At 46.8% G+C, this 15,891-nt stretch overlaps 1 protein-coding gene across 3 annotated transcripts in view; it reads left to right on the top strand.

The window, feature by feature from the left end:
* Positions 1-15,891, top strand: part of TEX2 (testis expressed 2) — a 71,509-nt gene that overhangs the window by 18,996 nt on the left and 36,622 nt on the right. For 2 of the 3 annotated variants that reach the window (XM_068262337.1, XM_068262335.1), the window contains exon 2: positions 11,821-13,405. In XM_068262337.1, coding sequence (XP_068118438.1) covers positions 11,846-13,405 — 1,560 coding nt within the window. In that variant the 5' untranslated portion in view covers positions 11,821-11,845. Of the gene's footprint in view, positions 1-9,621; positions 10,211-11,820; positions 13,406-15,891 lie in introns of those variants that run through there. The other variant, XM_068262336.1, reaches the window with a different exon arrangement.

Here is a 15,891-nt window from a genome sequence, read left to right as displayed (position 1 = left end):
ATGCGCTGCGTTCGGATCGCACGGCCATCTGCGCTCTTCAGATGTGAACGAGGCCTAAGATTACTTGTAGAAGGTACAGACAGGAACAAAGAACATCTATGTTCAAGGCAATGTAACTGTGGGTACATGTAAGAGTGATGTGTAGGTACTCTGCAGGGGAATGAGGAGATTCTTCCTCTATTACACATCTGAATATGGATCAGCCCCTAGGCAATGTAACTGTGGGTACATGTAAGAGTGATGTGCAGGTACTCTGCAGGAGAATGAGGAGATTCTTCCTCTATTACACATCTGAATATGGATCAGGCCCTAGGCAATGTAACTGTGGGTACATGTAAGAGTGATGTGTAGGTACTCTGCAGGGGAATGAGGAGATTCTTCCTCTATTACACATCTGAATATGGATCAGCCCCTAGGCAATGTAACTGTGGGTACATGTAAGAGTGATGTGCAGGTACTCTGCAGGAGAATGAGGAGATTCTTCCTCTATTACACATCTGAATATGGATCAGGCCCTAGGCAATGTAACTGTGGGTACATGTAAGAGTGATGTGTAGGTACTCTGCAGGGGAATGAGGAGATTCTTCCTCTATTACACATCTGAATATGGATCAGCCCCTAGGCAATGTAACTGTGGGTACATGTAAGAGTGATGTGCAGGTACTCTGCAGGAGAATGAGGAGATTCTTCCTCTATTACACATTCTTCATGTTCACTCTGAACCAGGTTTATGGGTGATAGACAACACTTCTGTGTTCAATGTGCACAACATTCTCAGTGGATTCCCTGCAGCTCTGTGGGGAGTGCATATGTAGAGTATAGTACTACTGTGTAACAAAGTAAACCTGAGACAGATGAAATTAAAGTTTTATACATACCTGGGGCTTCCTCCAGCCCCCTTCAGGCTAATCAGTCCCTTGCTGTCCTCCTTCGCCACCTGGATCTTTCTGCTACGAGTCCAGGTACTTGAGCCAGTCGGCCGTAGGGCGCATGCACACACTCCGCTGCTGGGAGCGTGCTACACCTGCGCAGCACTATTGCGCAAGTCCAGAATACTCCTGGCTGTGGGAGCGGCACGCGGCTGGACTGCCCTGACTGGCTGAATTACCGGAACTCATAGAAGAAGATCCAGGTGGTGGAGGAGGACAGTGACTGACTGATTAGCCTGAAGGGGGCTGGAGGAAGCCCCAGGTATGTATAAAACTTTTCTTTTCATCCGTCTCGGGTACCCTTTAATTCGTAGTCACCAAACCAAATTTTAACATATCAAATTATTTGATTCATGAGCAAAGAGAGTGCGTACATTTGCATAAAACAGAATCAACGCAGAATTATTTCCATCTCGTTGACCATCTCTATTAGTGACATGGCTACACATCAGGCTTTATTCTTACAGCGTAGAAGTTATTTAGTATATATAAGAGATTCCTGTGTACACATCATATATACAGGCACAATCAGATATGTCTGATATGGCTGCCATACGTATTTCCTCTTATACAATACCAGTTGCCTGGCAGCCCTGCTGGCATTCTGACATCAGAAGTGTCGGAATCACACCCCTAAAACAAGCATGCAGCTAATCTTATCAGATTATTATTATTTTTGTCAGAAATATTTTATCTGCATGCTTTTTCAGGGTCTATGGCTAAATGTATTAGAAGCAGAGGATCTTCAGGACAGCCAGGCAATTGTATGCTTCAAATAAACATGTCAGCCTCCATATGCCTCTCACTTTAAGCTCCCTTTAAATGACATGGAGGAGTGGGAGGCTCTACATGCTAGATTCTCAGATGAGACTGTCCCAAATGGCTGCCTTGGCCAAGTTCCCTCTAGAACGGAGCAGTGCTTTTCAGCGCAGGAGGATTTGGGCGCAGCCGGTGCGACACCATAGACTGTAATGGAAATTACAGGTATAGCGGCGCTCAGTGAGTAACGTCGGTGCCGTCAGAAGATGGAGCTGAAGTTGCTTTTAAAACACAATAATTCGGCCTCCCGCAATCGCTGGAAGCCTAATTATATCATTCCCCCACTATCCATGGCGGCCTGTAGGGGGAATAGTAATTAACACGGCCCGGACTTGTGCAGAAGCAGGATCAGCTGTATACCGCTGTATCCTGCGCCCAAGTCTACCGGCGCCAATTTCAAATGTATGCCTCTAAAATGTGTAAGAGAATAGTGTCTCATTCTCGTAAGGGTTCTGCTTTGGGGTTGCTAGATCTTCTTCTCTGCTAGGATTCTGCTGTTTTGCCTTTTTTTTTTCTGCTGTTGTAAAAGAACAAAACCATTAAAGTGGATCTGAACTCTTGCACAGGACAGAAGGGAAAACATAGAGCAATGCCCCCTGTATGTATTTAGAGCGTTTGGCCTGTCTAATTCCCCCTCATCTGTGTCTAAACTAATGGACTGTTCCCCGCCCTGTCCCCCAGGCTTACTGCTAGGCTAAAACACCCCGCTGATATGCTTATTCACGCCAGTTTGCTCCCGTCTTCGCTAGTTTTCTCCCGACCTGCCCACGTGCAGTTCTGCTAGCACTACCACACCTCTACTCCCCCTCCCCCCCCCCTCACCAGTCACACGGAGCTGCTCTCTATATGCCACCCCAGCGCATCACCTACACCAGATCGCAGCTTCTGAGATGGGAATCACGCAGCACGCTCCCTGAGGGCAGGCTTCCATATAAAACTGTCTGGAGCCATGCACAAGAGCTCAAATGTTTGCCCCCTCCCTAACAAACTATATGAACCCCCCGTCTCCTCAGTGAAAAGGAGTTCAGCAGCAGTACCCCAATCCTCTGCTTCACAGAAACGTGGCTGCATGAGGACATCCCTGACAATGCCCTTCACCTTCCGGACTTCAGCCTCATCCGGGCCGACCGTGACCCCACCCTCTCGGGTAAAAAGGGTGGTGGCATCTGCTTTTACATCGGCCAGTCTTGGTGCCCCAACTCATCAGCACTAGCCAGGAAGTGCTCCCCTGAGATTGAAATTCTAATTGTTAACTGAAGGCCAAAATATTCGCCCAGGGAGTTTTCCTCCTACGTTCTTGTTGGCGTGTACATACCACCTGATGCCGAAGTCAGACATGCCCTGCGTGACCTCAGCGACACCATTACAAATGGGAATCAACCCTTCCTAACTCGCTGTTCATTGTATTGGGCGACTTCAATAGGGCTAACCTCCGCCAGGAGCTTCCTCGCTTTCACCAGCATGTGGCCTGCCCCACCAGAAATCAGAACACTCTCGATCACTGCTACACAGGGCTGAAAGATGCCTACAAAGCCATACCAAGGGCAGCGCTGGGCTCCTCGGACCACTCTCATTCATCTGATCCCCACCTACAGGAGGCGCCTGGAGTCAGCAAAACCTGTTCTCAAGTCCACCAATGTGAGGTCAAGCAAGGCCAAGCTCCAACTTCAGGCATGCTTCGACTGCACTGACTGGAAGGCCATGGAAGCTCCAAACCTTGACGAGTGGGCGGACAACATCTCTTCATACATCAGCTTCTGTGAAGATTCTTGCGTACCAACCAAGACCTTCAAAGTCTATCCGAACAATAAACTGTGGTTCTCCAACAAACTATGGCAACTGCGGAGGAGCAAGGAGGTGGCGCACAAGTCCGGCAACCAAGAGGAATACAAGACAGCAAGGAACAACCTGAAGCAAGAACTGAGAGCCGCAAAGAGGGAGTACGCAGAAAGGATAAGATGCAACCTGCGATCAAATGATACACGAGCTGTCTGGAAGGGGCTTAAAGCCACCACAAACTATAAGCCTCCCCCACAACACGCAACACCCAGTACTGAGCTAGCCAAGGACCTCAGCAACTTTTACTTCAGGTTTGAGGACCCGCAGGCACTAAGGGAGCCTGTAACCGCACCGGCACACCCCTCACCTAGCGCAGATTATCTCTGTCTCGAGCCCTCCACCTCCAGCTGTGAGTGAGGCCGATGTCTTATTCCACCTGTCCTCGCAGGAAAGCTTCTGGCCCGGACGGAGTGTCACCAGCCTGTCTGAAAACCTGCTCACACCAGCTGGCACCCAGCCTCACTTCCATATTCTCCAAATCCCTCCAGGTCGGCAAAGTCCCTGCATGTTTCAAAAAGTCTACCATTATCCCTGTCCCCAAAAAGCAAGGCAACTCTGACCTCAATAACTACAGACCAGTGGCCCTGACATTCAACATCATGAAAACCTTTGAGAGAGTCGTCTTGTCACACATCAAGCTTGTTACCTCCCCCCAAATGGATCCATACCAGTTTGCATACAGGGCAAACAGATCTACTGATGATGCTGTCAACATCTGCCTTGAGCTCACATATGACCACCTGGACAAACCTAACACATACGCCAGGATTCTACTACTGGACTTCAGCTCTGCCTTCAACACCATCTGCCCCTGCATACTGCAGGATAATCTCAAAGAGCTGAATGTCCCTCCCACACTCTGTGGGTGGATCACAGACTTCCTGACTAACAGAACTAAGTCATTAAGCTTGGGGAGGCAACCTCTCAACCGAAGACAACGAACACGCACAAGGCTGCGTCCTATCACCGATCCTGTTCTCCCTCTACACGAACAACTACAGATCCAAGGAAAACTCTGTCAAGGCCATCAAATTTGCAGATGACACCATCGTTGGTCTAGTAAAAAACAATGATGAGCAGGCCTACGGCCAGGAGGTTGACAGAGTTTCCCAGTGGTGCAGGGAGAACAGGCTGGTCCTCAACTCATCCAAAACCGTAGAGCTGATTGTGGATTTCAGAAAGCATTCCCCCTCCCCCCCCACCAATCTTTACCAATGGCACTGAGGTCGAGAGAGTAGCCAGCGTTCGCCTTCTGGGCACCACCATCTCCAAAGACCTGAGCTGGAAGGCAAACACAGCCTTGACCCAGAAAAAAGCCCAACAGAGGCTTTTCTTCCTCCGCCAACTGAAGACGTTCAGCATGGCTCAAGAGCTACTGACGTGCTTTTACACCACCATCATCGAGTCCGTCCTCTGCTCCTCCATCCTAGTATGGTACGCTGGCTCCTCCACCAGAGACAGATACAAACTTCAGAGGGTCATTAGATCAGCAGAGAGAATCATCGGCAGACCTCTACCTTCGCTTGACCACCTCCACAACTCCAGGCTACGCTCAAGAGCACTGAGGATTGCTGGCGACCCATCTCACCCTGGCCAGCAGACTTCCGTTACGCCGTAGGTTTCAGGCCATCGCCACCAAAACCCCAAGGCACAGGAACTCTTTCTTCCCCTCAGCTGTCACCCTCCTGAACTCACTTTAGGTCATTCCACCCCCTCCACCACTGCATCTGAACTGCGCCTTGCAGCTTTCTTGCCACTTTTTTGTTTTTAAATTGCACTCCTGTTGTAATCATTAACTTGCATTCCTGACTCGCTCTGAGCCCAGCACCGGAGCAACACTGTGTTCTAGAACTGCACCCTGTCTAGGAACTTCAAAATTTCACATATTCTAATCAATCAATTATCAATCTGCACTCCTGTCAAATTGAAATGTGCACTCCTGTTCATGCTTTTCAGTTATGTATCCCTCCTCTTGCCTTTACTACTCTAATTATATATCTGGACTTATGTTTTAGCCGTTTTTGGTTTATGTGTTTTTGTTTTATCTATGCCTCTCTGTTTATTTTATGCCCTCCGTTATCTATACTTCTTGTCCCTACTCTGTTAAATTGTACGTGCCAAACCCAATTCCGAGCACGACCGTGTCGTGCCTGGCGAATAAAAACGATTCTGATTCTGATCTCTCAGCTGTATCAGCTGATTGTCTTGGCAAAGCAGCAAATTTGAAAAAGTAGAGGGGGAGATTTATCAACGCATTACCGACAGTTTTTTCTTCTTAATCTGTTCTAACCAGCAGGGAGAACAGTTCTGCATGATAATAAGAACCTTCTTAAATCCTAGGTAATAGTGGCAATTTGGCATGAATTTCTATAGCTGCACTACAGTTAAGAAAAGTGCAAATCCATCCCTAAACTAGCGCAGATTAATTAAGAAGTGCTTGATAGCAGTTCTACAGATGTAGAATTGCAGGCTAGACATGATTGCAGAGTGCAGGCTAGACATTATTTGTGAGGTGCTCCTCCCCCCTGCTGAATCCCTCCTCAGAGCCTCCTCAGAGCCTGCTGCTATCAATACAGCAGGTGTGTTGGTTACCTCAGCAACAGCAATTCCCCTCACGCACTGCACTGTCTTAGAGACCTTCCTAGCTCCTCCTATTTTACAACAGTTTTAGTAGGAATCTGCACTATCTAATGATTTCTTAAGATGTCTGAGACAGTTCTGCATGGATTTCTAAAAACCTACTAATATTTTGTCTCAGAAACTCTTGCTAAATCTGGCCCAGAGGGTGGTAACCCTATGTCTGCTGAAATTAAAGCAGGAAGTAGTCACACTGCAGATTTATTGCAGGATTTGTATCAGCTGTAACAAAGAAATGTTTTTTTCTTTGAATGTTATAATGCTGTTGCTTATCTTTTAGAGCAGATAGGAAGTTCTGAGTTCAGGTCCACATTAAGGGAGAACTCTTGCTTTTGGTTGTGTGTGAAGGATTGAGACTTTGATTATCAGGCTTCGCTATCATCACACACCCCTGTGCCTAATAGATGGATATCATACCAGTGTACAATGCTTTCCCTGTATCTTTATACTGTAGATGTGTTTCCAGCAGAGCAAAATGCATCTCCTGCACTGCAGTGCCTTATAGATGCCTTTTACACTAGAGTACTGTACACCCCATGTCATCCTATGGTTGTGTTCTGAACCAGAGTACTATATACATTCTTTCACTGAGTAAATGTTTTACACCAGAGTTTTATACACACCCCTATGTTTTATAAGATTTTTCATACCAAAGTACTATACACTCCCTTTTACCCTATAGTAGAACTATATACCCCTTATAACGTATAGGGGTGTTTTACACCATATTACTTTTTACTACCCTTGTGTCCTGTACCAGATTACTAGATACACCCCTGTAGATGAGTCTTAATGAATCCCTCATGCCCTACAGATGTATTCTAGACCACAGTACTATTTATCCCCTGTACACAACAAATATATTCAGTATTCATAAGTAAGTCTACCCAGGTGTCCTCTAGCCAGGGGCGTTGTCAGCCCCAGAGATCAGTGGCACGTGCCATGGATCTATTCTGGGGAGCCCTGGGTGTCGCCCAGGCAGAGTGAAAGCTGTGGAGCCTATGGGAGCATGTTGGGTTCTGTGGTGCCTTTATGGGGGCATGCAGGGAGCTGTGGTTATTCTATGGGAGCATGGTGTGAGTTGTTGTGCCTCAATTGGGAGGCCTATGGGACCGGGTCCACTAGAAGGTCAGGGAATGCTATGGGGGAACTGCCAGACGAACTGGCAGCAGGTCAGACCGCCCATCAGAAAGCCAGACCAGCAGCCACAGAAACCAGTTAACTCTGCCTAGTTATGTTTGAGTGGCACTGCCTATTTATGGGATATGCGCACGCTCTCTCTCTCTCTCTCTCTCTCTCCCTCTCCCTCTCCCTCTCCCTCTCCCTCTCCCTCCATCCAACATTTTGCTGGACAGGCCTATTTAGATCTCAGTTAGGTTCATGTAAATTTGGCTCCACCCATGACCACACCCACATTCTGGTGCTTGGTTCCATCCATTTTTCAGCTGGAGTGCCCAAAAGTGCACTGGATCTCTGCCTGTACTCTGCCTAGTTATGTTTGAGTGGCACTGCCTATTTATGGGATATGCGCACGCACGCACGCACGCACACTCTCTCTCTCTCTCTCTCTCTCTCCAACATTTTGCTGGACAGGCCTATTTAGATCTCAGTTAGGTTCATGTAAATTTGGCTCCACCCATGACCACACCCACATTCTGGTGCTTGGTTCCATCCATTTTTCAGCTGGAGTGCCCAAAAGTGCACTGGATCTCTGCCTGTAGCTGCAGATGTACGATATGTTGCAGTAGAGACCTATGCACCCATGATGGAGGTCATACTATAGCAGAGAACCACCGCTATATACGGTACTAGTTTGCTTTGCAGACATATTCAGTATCGGAGACCTACCATACACTCTGTATTGGGCTTTGGAAGAGAAGCCTCCTCCTTCTCAGTTTCCTGTTTTTATGTTCCGTGTTTAATGCATCAAATCAATTTGAACATCTGACAGCATACAAGATCCCCAGTAATTACCAGCTAGTGTGCCAAGGATTAATCCTTCAGGAGTGTGTCACAGATTAATCCTCCCCCATGTGTCGCACTACCTCCATACAGGAATGTAGAGTATGTCACTGTGCTCACTAACTGCAATGAATGTTGTTTGTGTCTAGTGGGAGTTGTTAATATGTACAGCTTATAGTGTGTGTGTGTGTGTCTATTTATATTGTGTGTATTTGTGTAAAGCTTAGTGTATGCATGTGTGTTGCTCACTGAGTGTATCTACATTCTGTATTTGGAGTATTATATTGTGTGTGGTGTGCGATGTCTTTGCGTGTGTATATACAATATGCAGTGTAAAGTGTGTGTGTGTGTAATCTCCAGTGTACCATGCGAGATTGGTTTGTTTGCTTGTGTGTGCAATGTACAGTGTGTGTAAATACAATGACATTGTGTGTTTGTGTCCGCAAACACACCCACACTGTATACACAATTCTCGAAAACAACTTTTTATAATGTTTGTGTGTTTAATGTGTGGTGTTTGTCTTGTCTGTACCATGTACAGTGTGTGTGTTTGTGTCCGCACACACATCCACACTGTATACGCAATACTCAAAAACACCTTTTTATAATGTTTGTGTGTGTAATGTGTGGTGTGTGTCTTGTGTGTACCATGTACAGTGTGTGTGTTTGTGTCCGCACACACATCCACACTGTATACGCAATACTCAAAAACAAATTTTTACAACATTTGTGTATATAATGTGCAGTGTCTGTGTCTTGTGTGTACAGTGTGTGTGTGTGTGTGTGTATACAATGTACAGTGTGTGTGTTTGTATCCGCACACACATCCATACTGTATACACAACATTCAAAAACCCACCTTTTTATTACATTTGTGTGTATAATGTGTAGCGTTTGTGTCTTGTGTGTACAATGTACTGTGTGTATGTGTGTTTGTGTCTGCGCACTCATCCATACACAGTACTCAAAACCACACCCTTTTTATAACATTTGAGTGTATAATGTGCAGTGCCTGTGTCTTGTGTGTACAATGTGTGTTTTCATGTACACCGTGTAACGTGTGTGTGTGTGTGACCAGTAAGCGCGTAGCCATCTGGACATGTAACGCAAAGCGTGTTCCTCAGGAATGCTGCTGATGAGGTCATGTGATGTCCTGGAAGCCCAGATGAGAGCTGAGCGGTTTCTGTCTTGCTGCCAGTGTTGGCCGCATCATAAACATGTGGCGGGGGCAAGGGTCACTTGCGAGGAGAGCAGGCGGAAGGGGGGCGCCGGAGGCCCCTGTAATCTTCTCTGCTCCCAGAATGGGACTGTAGGGACAGGATTGTTTCTCAGTAAATACTTGGGAATTATTGCTGGGGGGGGGGGCCCTCTGGACACACAGATAATAATATGTGGTATGTAATCTGCAGCAGAGAACTGGCAGTATTACAGGCCAAGTGTTAATAGAGACAGAAGTTGTTGTGAATGCTTCTCTGTCTTACTGAGGCATGATTGCCACTCATGCTCTGTTTCTGCTGTAGAGTTGTGAGTTCGCAGCAGTGGGATATTTAGGGCAGACTCTGGCCATGTGATTCCGCATGTTATGGCATCAGGAGTTTGGGAAATCCTCTTTATGTGAATATTGGAGTTGGGGATTATTTACCAGCGCAGAGGAATCCTCCTGTCAGTCCAGAAAAACAGGTTCTCCCTGCAGGTCATGTGGTGGAAGAGCCAGTCTACTTTTGTGGCGCGACTCAGCATCTGATTGCATGTTTACACGTTTGCACCCTGACTGAGAGCAGCAGTGTCACTCAGTGTCAGGCTGGAGAGGTGGCCACATAACGGTCTCTTCTGCTTCTTGCGGACTTAAGTGGGGAGATCTCTGCAGTCCTGACTTCCTGGATCTGCACACATTACCTGGCGCTTCCCCCTTCACTTGCTGTTTTCCTCTATCTCGGGGTAAGATCTGCACTCCTGGCTTCCCAGCACCCACTACCAGGGCCCCCGCCTGCCCCGCTGGATTCCGTCTGTCTAGGACTACAATGGTAAGATCTCTGTGCTTACGGGTCCCCAGATCTGCACTTCTGCTTAGTCCATTAGTAAGGGCACCCCTAGTTTTTTGTGAGTGTTTGTGGCAGACTCTGGTGGTGACATGTCTGAGCTCTTCAGTTCTCTGCTCTGTACGTCTGCCTCACTCATCCCCAGGAATTTCCAATCCCCTTGCTGATTTCTCCTATTTCACAGGGACTACAGCAGTGATATCTCTGCACTCTCTTAAAGTACTTTGGAATTGAGAGGGATATGGAGGCTGACATACTGTATTTATTTCTTTTTAAACAATACTTGTTGTCTGGCTGTCCTGCTGATCTCTTTGGCTGCAGTAGAGTCTGAATCGCCCACCTGAAACAACCATGTAGGTAATTCAGTCAGAAACATCTGAACTGCATGCTTGTTCTGGGTCTATGGCTAAAAGTATTAGAGGCAGAGGAACAGCAGGACAGCCAGGCAATGTACATTGTTTAAAAGGAAATAAATATGGCAGCCTCCGTCTCCCTCTCAGGTCAGGTGTGCTTAGGTTCTCAGCTTTGACAGTAATACGTAGTTGGTAATGGCAGTAGTAGGTAATGGCAGTAGTTGGGCCCCTTTGCCCCTCCCCCCTTGTTTGTCCCTCCCTTCCACCACTCAGTGCTTCTAGTGAGGCCGCCTGTCCAGATTTCCAGCTCTTAACACCATGCAGCATAGACTACCAAGGGCTTCCCATTGTGCTGCCCCAGGGATTCAATTTACTATATGTTACAGGAGATTCAAGAGCAGGCAGACTTGGGTGAGACTTGTCGGAAACGTTAGTGGTGAGATCTTGTCGCTGAGGTCCCAAGAGATAAGACACACCCCATCAGACTTGACGGGAAAGCAAACTTAAGCCTCGTACACATGCTACATCATTCTCAGCCAAGGCCTCTGCTGTGAATCTGGGGGGGGGGGGGGGGGGTACACCGGCCTCTAATCCTCCATCTCAGATGCATCGTTGAGATATGCGGTTTGTGGATCGACTTGTCTGAATGCAGACTCACCCTATTGGTCTTTTACCTACCCTGCCTGTTCCATGTCACTTGATCATGCCATGTGCAATCAGCTCTCCGCCCCTTTCCTTAGCAACAGAACTCCAGGCTAGCAAAGTACAGAACGCAGCCCACGAATATGATGCTTCATGGACACCAGCGATGGCATTTACAGTACAAGGCTGCATATCCAATGCTTTGTCCCTTGTTGCAGGGTACTACATGTTCCAGCAATAATTACAGCTTTGTGCCTGGTTACTGATTTGTCTGTATGATTTGTACACATCCAACAATCTGTGGGTGAAGCATCCATCAGTCTTTGTTCCTAATACACATCTATATGGCTCTAGACACACACTTTTGCTTGGTCAGATCACCTGTGGAGCTCCGCCTATATATTTTGCTTGTTAATTTTTAGTCTCGGGAGAACTAAGAAAAGTTTAGGCCTGTAGGCATGATTGTTGCACGGCTGATAGTGTGAGGCCTACGAGAACTATGAAAGTGACTGGTGCCTGTGATCCTAGTCTCTTCTTCCCACTCCTCTCTATGTCTGTTTGATATGTGTCTGGACTAAATTATTTTTCATCTTTTTGCAGGTCTTGAAACACGGGTGAGACTGCAATGACAAGTCTGGACGGCAGCCATGCAGAGAAGTCACACCAATCCTCTTCCAAAGCCCCTGCTCCAAAAGTGGAGGTCCAGAGATCCATTTCCCGTGAGACCATCACCATCCGCTTTTCTGCTTCTGGGAAGGAAGAGGAAGAGGAAGAAGAAACACTCAGTGAAGACCTGGATGACCAGAACATTATCACAGCAGAAGAAGCCAAAGAGGACCTGTTCTTCGACACTGCTACACGGTTGATATCCAGTGCTGCTACCTCTCCCAGCATGGCCATAATAGAGACACCATCATCAATGGCGTTGCCTGTCACTAAGCCAACCGGAAACACTGTCAATGCTGCTGAAGTTTGCTCATCAATTCACGACGTGCCATCAACTTTACCAACGTCATCCTCTCAGCACAGTCTGGAGGCCGCTGCTGCCAACATTTCAACTCCACCAGAGCAGCGGTCCGTAATGGTCTCTTCTCCATCCAAAGCTCTCAGTTTGTCATCATCACCTTCCATCTCTAACGCAAAGCCATTCCTGAGTTTAGTGAAATCCTTCTCTACTGAGGTGGAGTCTTCTCCACCTATACGGCACAGACATTTAATGAAAACTCTAGTAAAGTCTTTATCTACAGACACTTCTAAGCAAGAATCAGATTCCACCTCATCCCGGCCACCGGACTCCAAGCTAAATTTACATTTATTTAAACAATTTACACAGCCTCGAGTTATGGGAGGTGACTCTAAAACTGCCCCTTCTTCTCCTATAACCTCCCCATCTGATCGCAGCTCCTTCTTTAAGGTCCCCGAAATGGAGGCCAAAATTGAAGACACAAAGAGACGATTCTCAGAAGTTATCTACGAACCTTTCCAGCTTCTTAGTAAGATTATGGGAGATGACTCTTCCAGCTACAGGCCCAAAGCTTTATCCTCAAGTGCTTCAGAACTCTCCAACCTCTCCAGTCTGAATGGCCACCTAGAGAGCAACAACAACTACAGTATCAAAGAGGAAGAAGGTGACACAGAAGCAGACTACTCCACCAGTGACTCCAGCCTGATGAAGGATGAAAAGGCCAAGACATTGTTGGAGGACAAAAAGGAGTTTGGGATAACGCTGCTCGCTAAGGACACTAGCTTCAAGTTGTCCACGCTGGCCTTGGAGAAGTGTTCCCTTTCTGCCTTAGCCAGTAAAGAGGATGAGGAATTCACTGAGCTCTACTCGGAAGACTTTGAATTTGATGAAGAGAATGAGGAGGATCAGGAGTTGGAGGAAGCAGGAGCTCAGGCTGGGATTTCTACAACTTCTGGAGAGGAGGTAGAGGTGTATGTGGAGCCTTGTGACATTCCAGTGAAGACCCTCTATTTTCTGGTGATTTTAGTGTATGGATATTTCCTTCTGCCCCTCCCTAGTTACATCAGTGGACTCTGCCTTGGAATGGCCTTGGGCTTTATGGTTGCCATTGCTATCATTTGGCTTTTTGCTTCTCCTCGCACTCACAAATGCAACCAACATCTACAACCTAACCAATCATGTGTGGAGCCGCTGATTATCACTGAACCGGAAATACAGAAGGTAGGTGAACATTTCACTGTGCATAAGGCAAGGCAGCTAAAGTAAGTGTTTGTCTGTGACTTCACTCATAATGTCCATCAATTAAACCCCGGTAAAGAAAACAATATTTTAGTGTTGTGTAGTGTAGAAAGGCGTTATCACGATTTTTTTTTTCTTTTATAGTACTGTCTAGATCACCATGAGTAAAATGTCTCTTCACTTTTTGCTCCTTGGACTTCCATGGAGCTTTATGATTTAAGTAAGAAAAATGGTAGTTTCAGGAGACAAGAAAGAAAACCACCATAAAAAAATAGCCAGATTCTAACTTTTCTGATCACTACAAAAATATTTAATTTATTGCCATCTGTCACTCTTGAGAGATTGCCTCACTTCCATTCTAGACAGTAAATTATTGGATGTTCTCACAGAGAAAGACACAAGTTGGCAATAAAATTCAAAAAGTAGTTCTAACCCTTTACCACACTATCTAAACTACTTTTTTTTTTCTCCCTCCGGAATGGAGATTTAATGAAAAAACATTTGAAACCAAAGCTGCCTACAGATGTTCCCTTTGTGTCTCAACCCTGTTTATGGTTTGTTGATGTAGCAATCAGAGATTATCATTTTTGTAGGGGGAGAGCAGTGGCGTAACTACGAAGCCTCCCCCCAGCAAAAGTTTGGGGTGCCCCCAGTGTTCCCTTGCCTCCCCTTGGTGCCCCTTACGGCCTTGGGGCACCTCACAAGGGTCATAAAACAAATTTGGCTATTGTTTAGCTGCAAAATCACATGATCTGAAGTATACTCTTCTGTATCGGAGGAAGGAAAAGTTAGTAGATGGAGCTCCCCACAGCTCTGGATCCCCCTCCAGGGGCTTCTCCTCTCTAGTTACGCCCCGGTTTATATTACATGGCTTCTCTGTGACTCTGATCATAGGAGACAGATTCTCATCCCTGTAGAGGGGAGAGGAGTATATCTTTGTGTCACACAGTTTCACAGTGGCCCCTGACCATCTGAGACAGAATATCTTCCCTGTAGGAGGTAAAGTTTGTATCTCCATCTCATATCTCCTCTTCTTCTCTTGCTGTCAGAAACAAATTATCTTCCATGTAGGAGCAGGGTTGTATATTCCTCTTTACACAGCTCTTCAGTGAGTTTGACCATCAGAGGTAGATAACTTCCATGCAGGAGAATAGGTAAGTATTCTATCCTTAAAAGGACGCTGAGCAGTACCAAAAAAAGCCACAATGAACTTACCTGGGGCTTTCTCCAGCCCTAGTCCGTGACGTCCCTCAGTGTCCTCCAGGCTCCTTCTGTTCTTCCCCGGGCGGCTCCGTTAGAGCATCGACTGCGGCTGAAGTCGCCGCTACTGTGCATGTGCCCTTTGCTGTGAGCGCACTGCACACGCGTGGTTCATTCTTTTCTTGAACTGCACGTGGGCAGTACACTTAAGAAGACGGGCGTATGGAGGGGCCGCGTATGTGCAATCATCGCTCTAACTGAGTCACTGAGGGAAGAATGGAGGGAGCCTGGTGGACACCGAGGGCGGTGACGGACTACGAGGGGCTGGAGGAAGCTCCAGGTAAGTTCATTGTGGCTTTTTTTGGTCCTGCTCATGGTCTCTTTAGACACAACATAGCTAGTGATGGGGGTACATACTCTGCTATACTTAAGCTGTCTGCCTAAAGCCTTGTACACAGGCTAGACAGAACTCAGCTGAGGTGGCTGTTAGAGGCCATTGGTGTGTACTCCCGAGCTTCTCTAACCACTTCTGCCCCTGCTACAGTGTATCTACGTCCTCTCTGGAGCCTCCGTGGTCTCCACAGCATAGATCTACTGCAGCTGAATTATTGAGCACAGTGCATGCCTGTGCTTATAACTCCCCCTAACCACACTAAAGGCTGATCCACACTGGCTGATCCTCCATTAGCAGTTTCCAACGGATTGGTCGGAAACTGCTCCTTCCGCTGCTGTTGGAGGCTTCGGCAATCTTCGGGAGCCCGAATGCTACCGAAGACGGCCACTCCATACTGCACATACAGGCTCCTGAAGATTGCTGAAGCCTCCAGCAGTGGCAGAAGGAGCAGTCTCCGACCCATCGATTGTAAACTGCTAACTGGGGATCCAGCGCTGGAATATGAGCACCATAGGAGGAACGGGTAGGCTCTATAGGACCCAGAGCCTTCCCACTCATTGGGTATCTTTTTTTTTTTTAAATTTTACTTCAGATTCTAGGGCTCAGACACACTATAAGCGCTTTTCTGAGCAGTAAATGCAGTAAAAAGTGAATGGGGTTGATTTTTAAAGGGCAAAAGCACTCAGAAATAGACATTCTTAGTACAAGCTAGGTAACTGCCTCTGCATCAAAACAGGGACTCTTCTATTCAAAAACAGGGATTCTTTAACCACATAAATGTATCACTGATTTGCCAGTGTGATCCCGTGTGTGTTAACAGTTCTAGTCTACTTTGCAATGGGCCTATGTACCCGTGCAAAGTTTTCTTCACTAC

This window comes from Hyperolius riggenbachi, chromosome 12, assembly GCF_040937935.1.
Source record: "Hyperolius riggenbachi isolate aHypRig1 chromosome 12, aHypRig1.pri, whole genome shotgun sequence".
Taxonomy (NCBI): Eukaryota; Metazoa; Chordata; class Amphibia; order Anura; family Hyperoliidae; genus Hyperolius; species Hyperolius riggenbachi.
The sequence above is the reverse complement of the archived record's forward strand: the minus strand, read 5'-3'. Positions and strand labels throughout refer to the sequence as shown.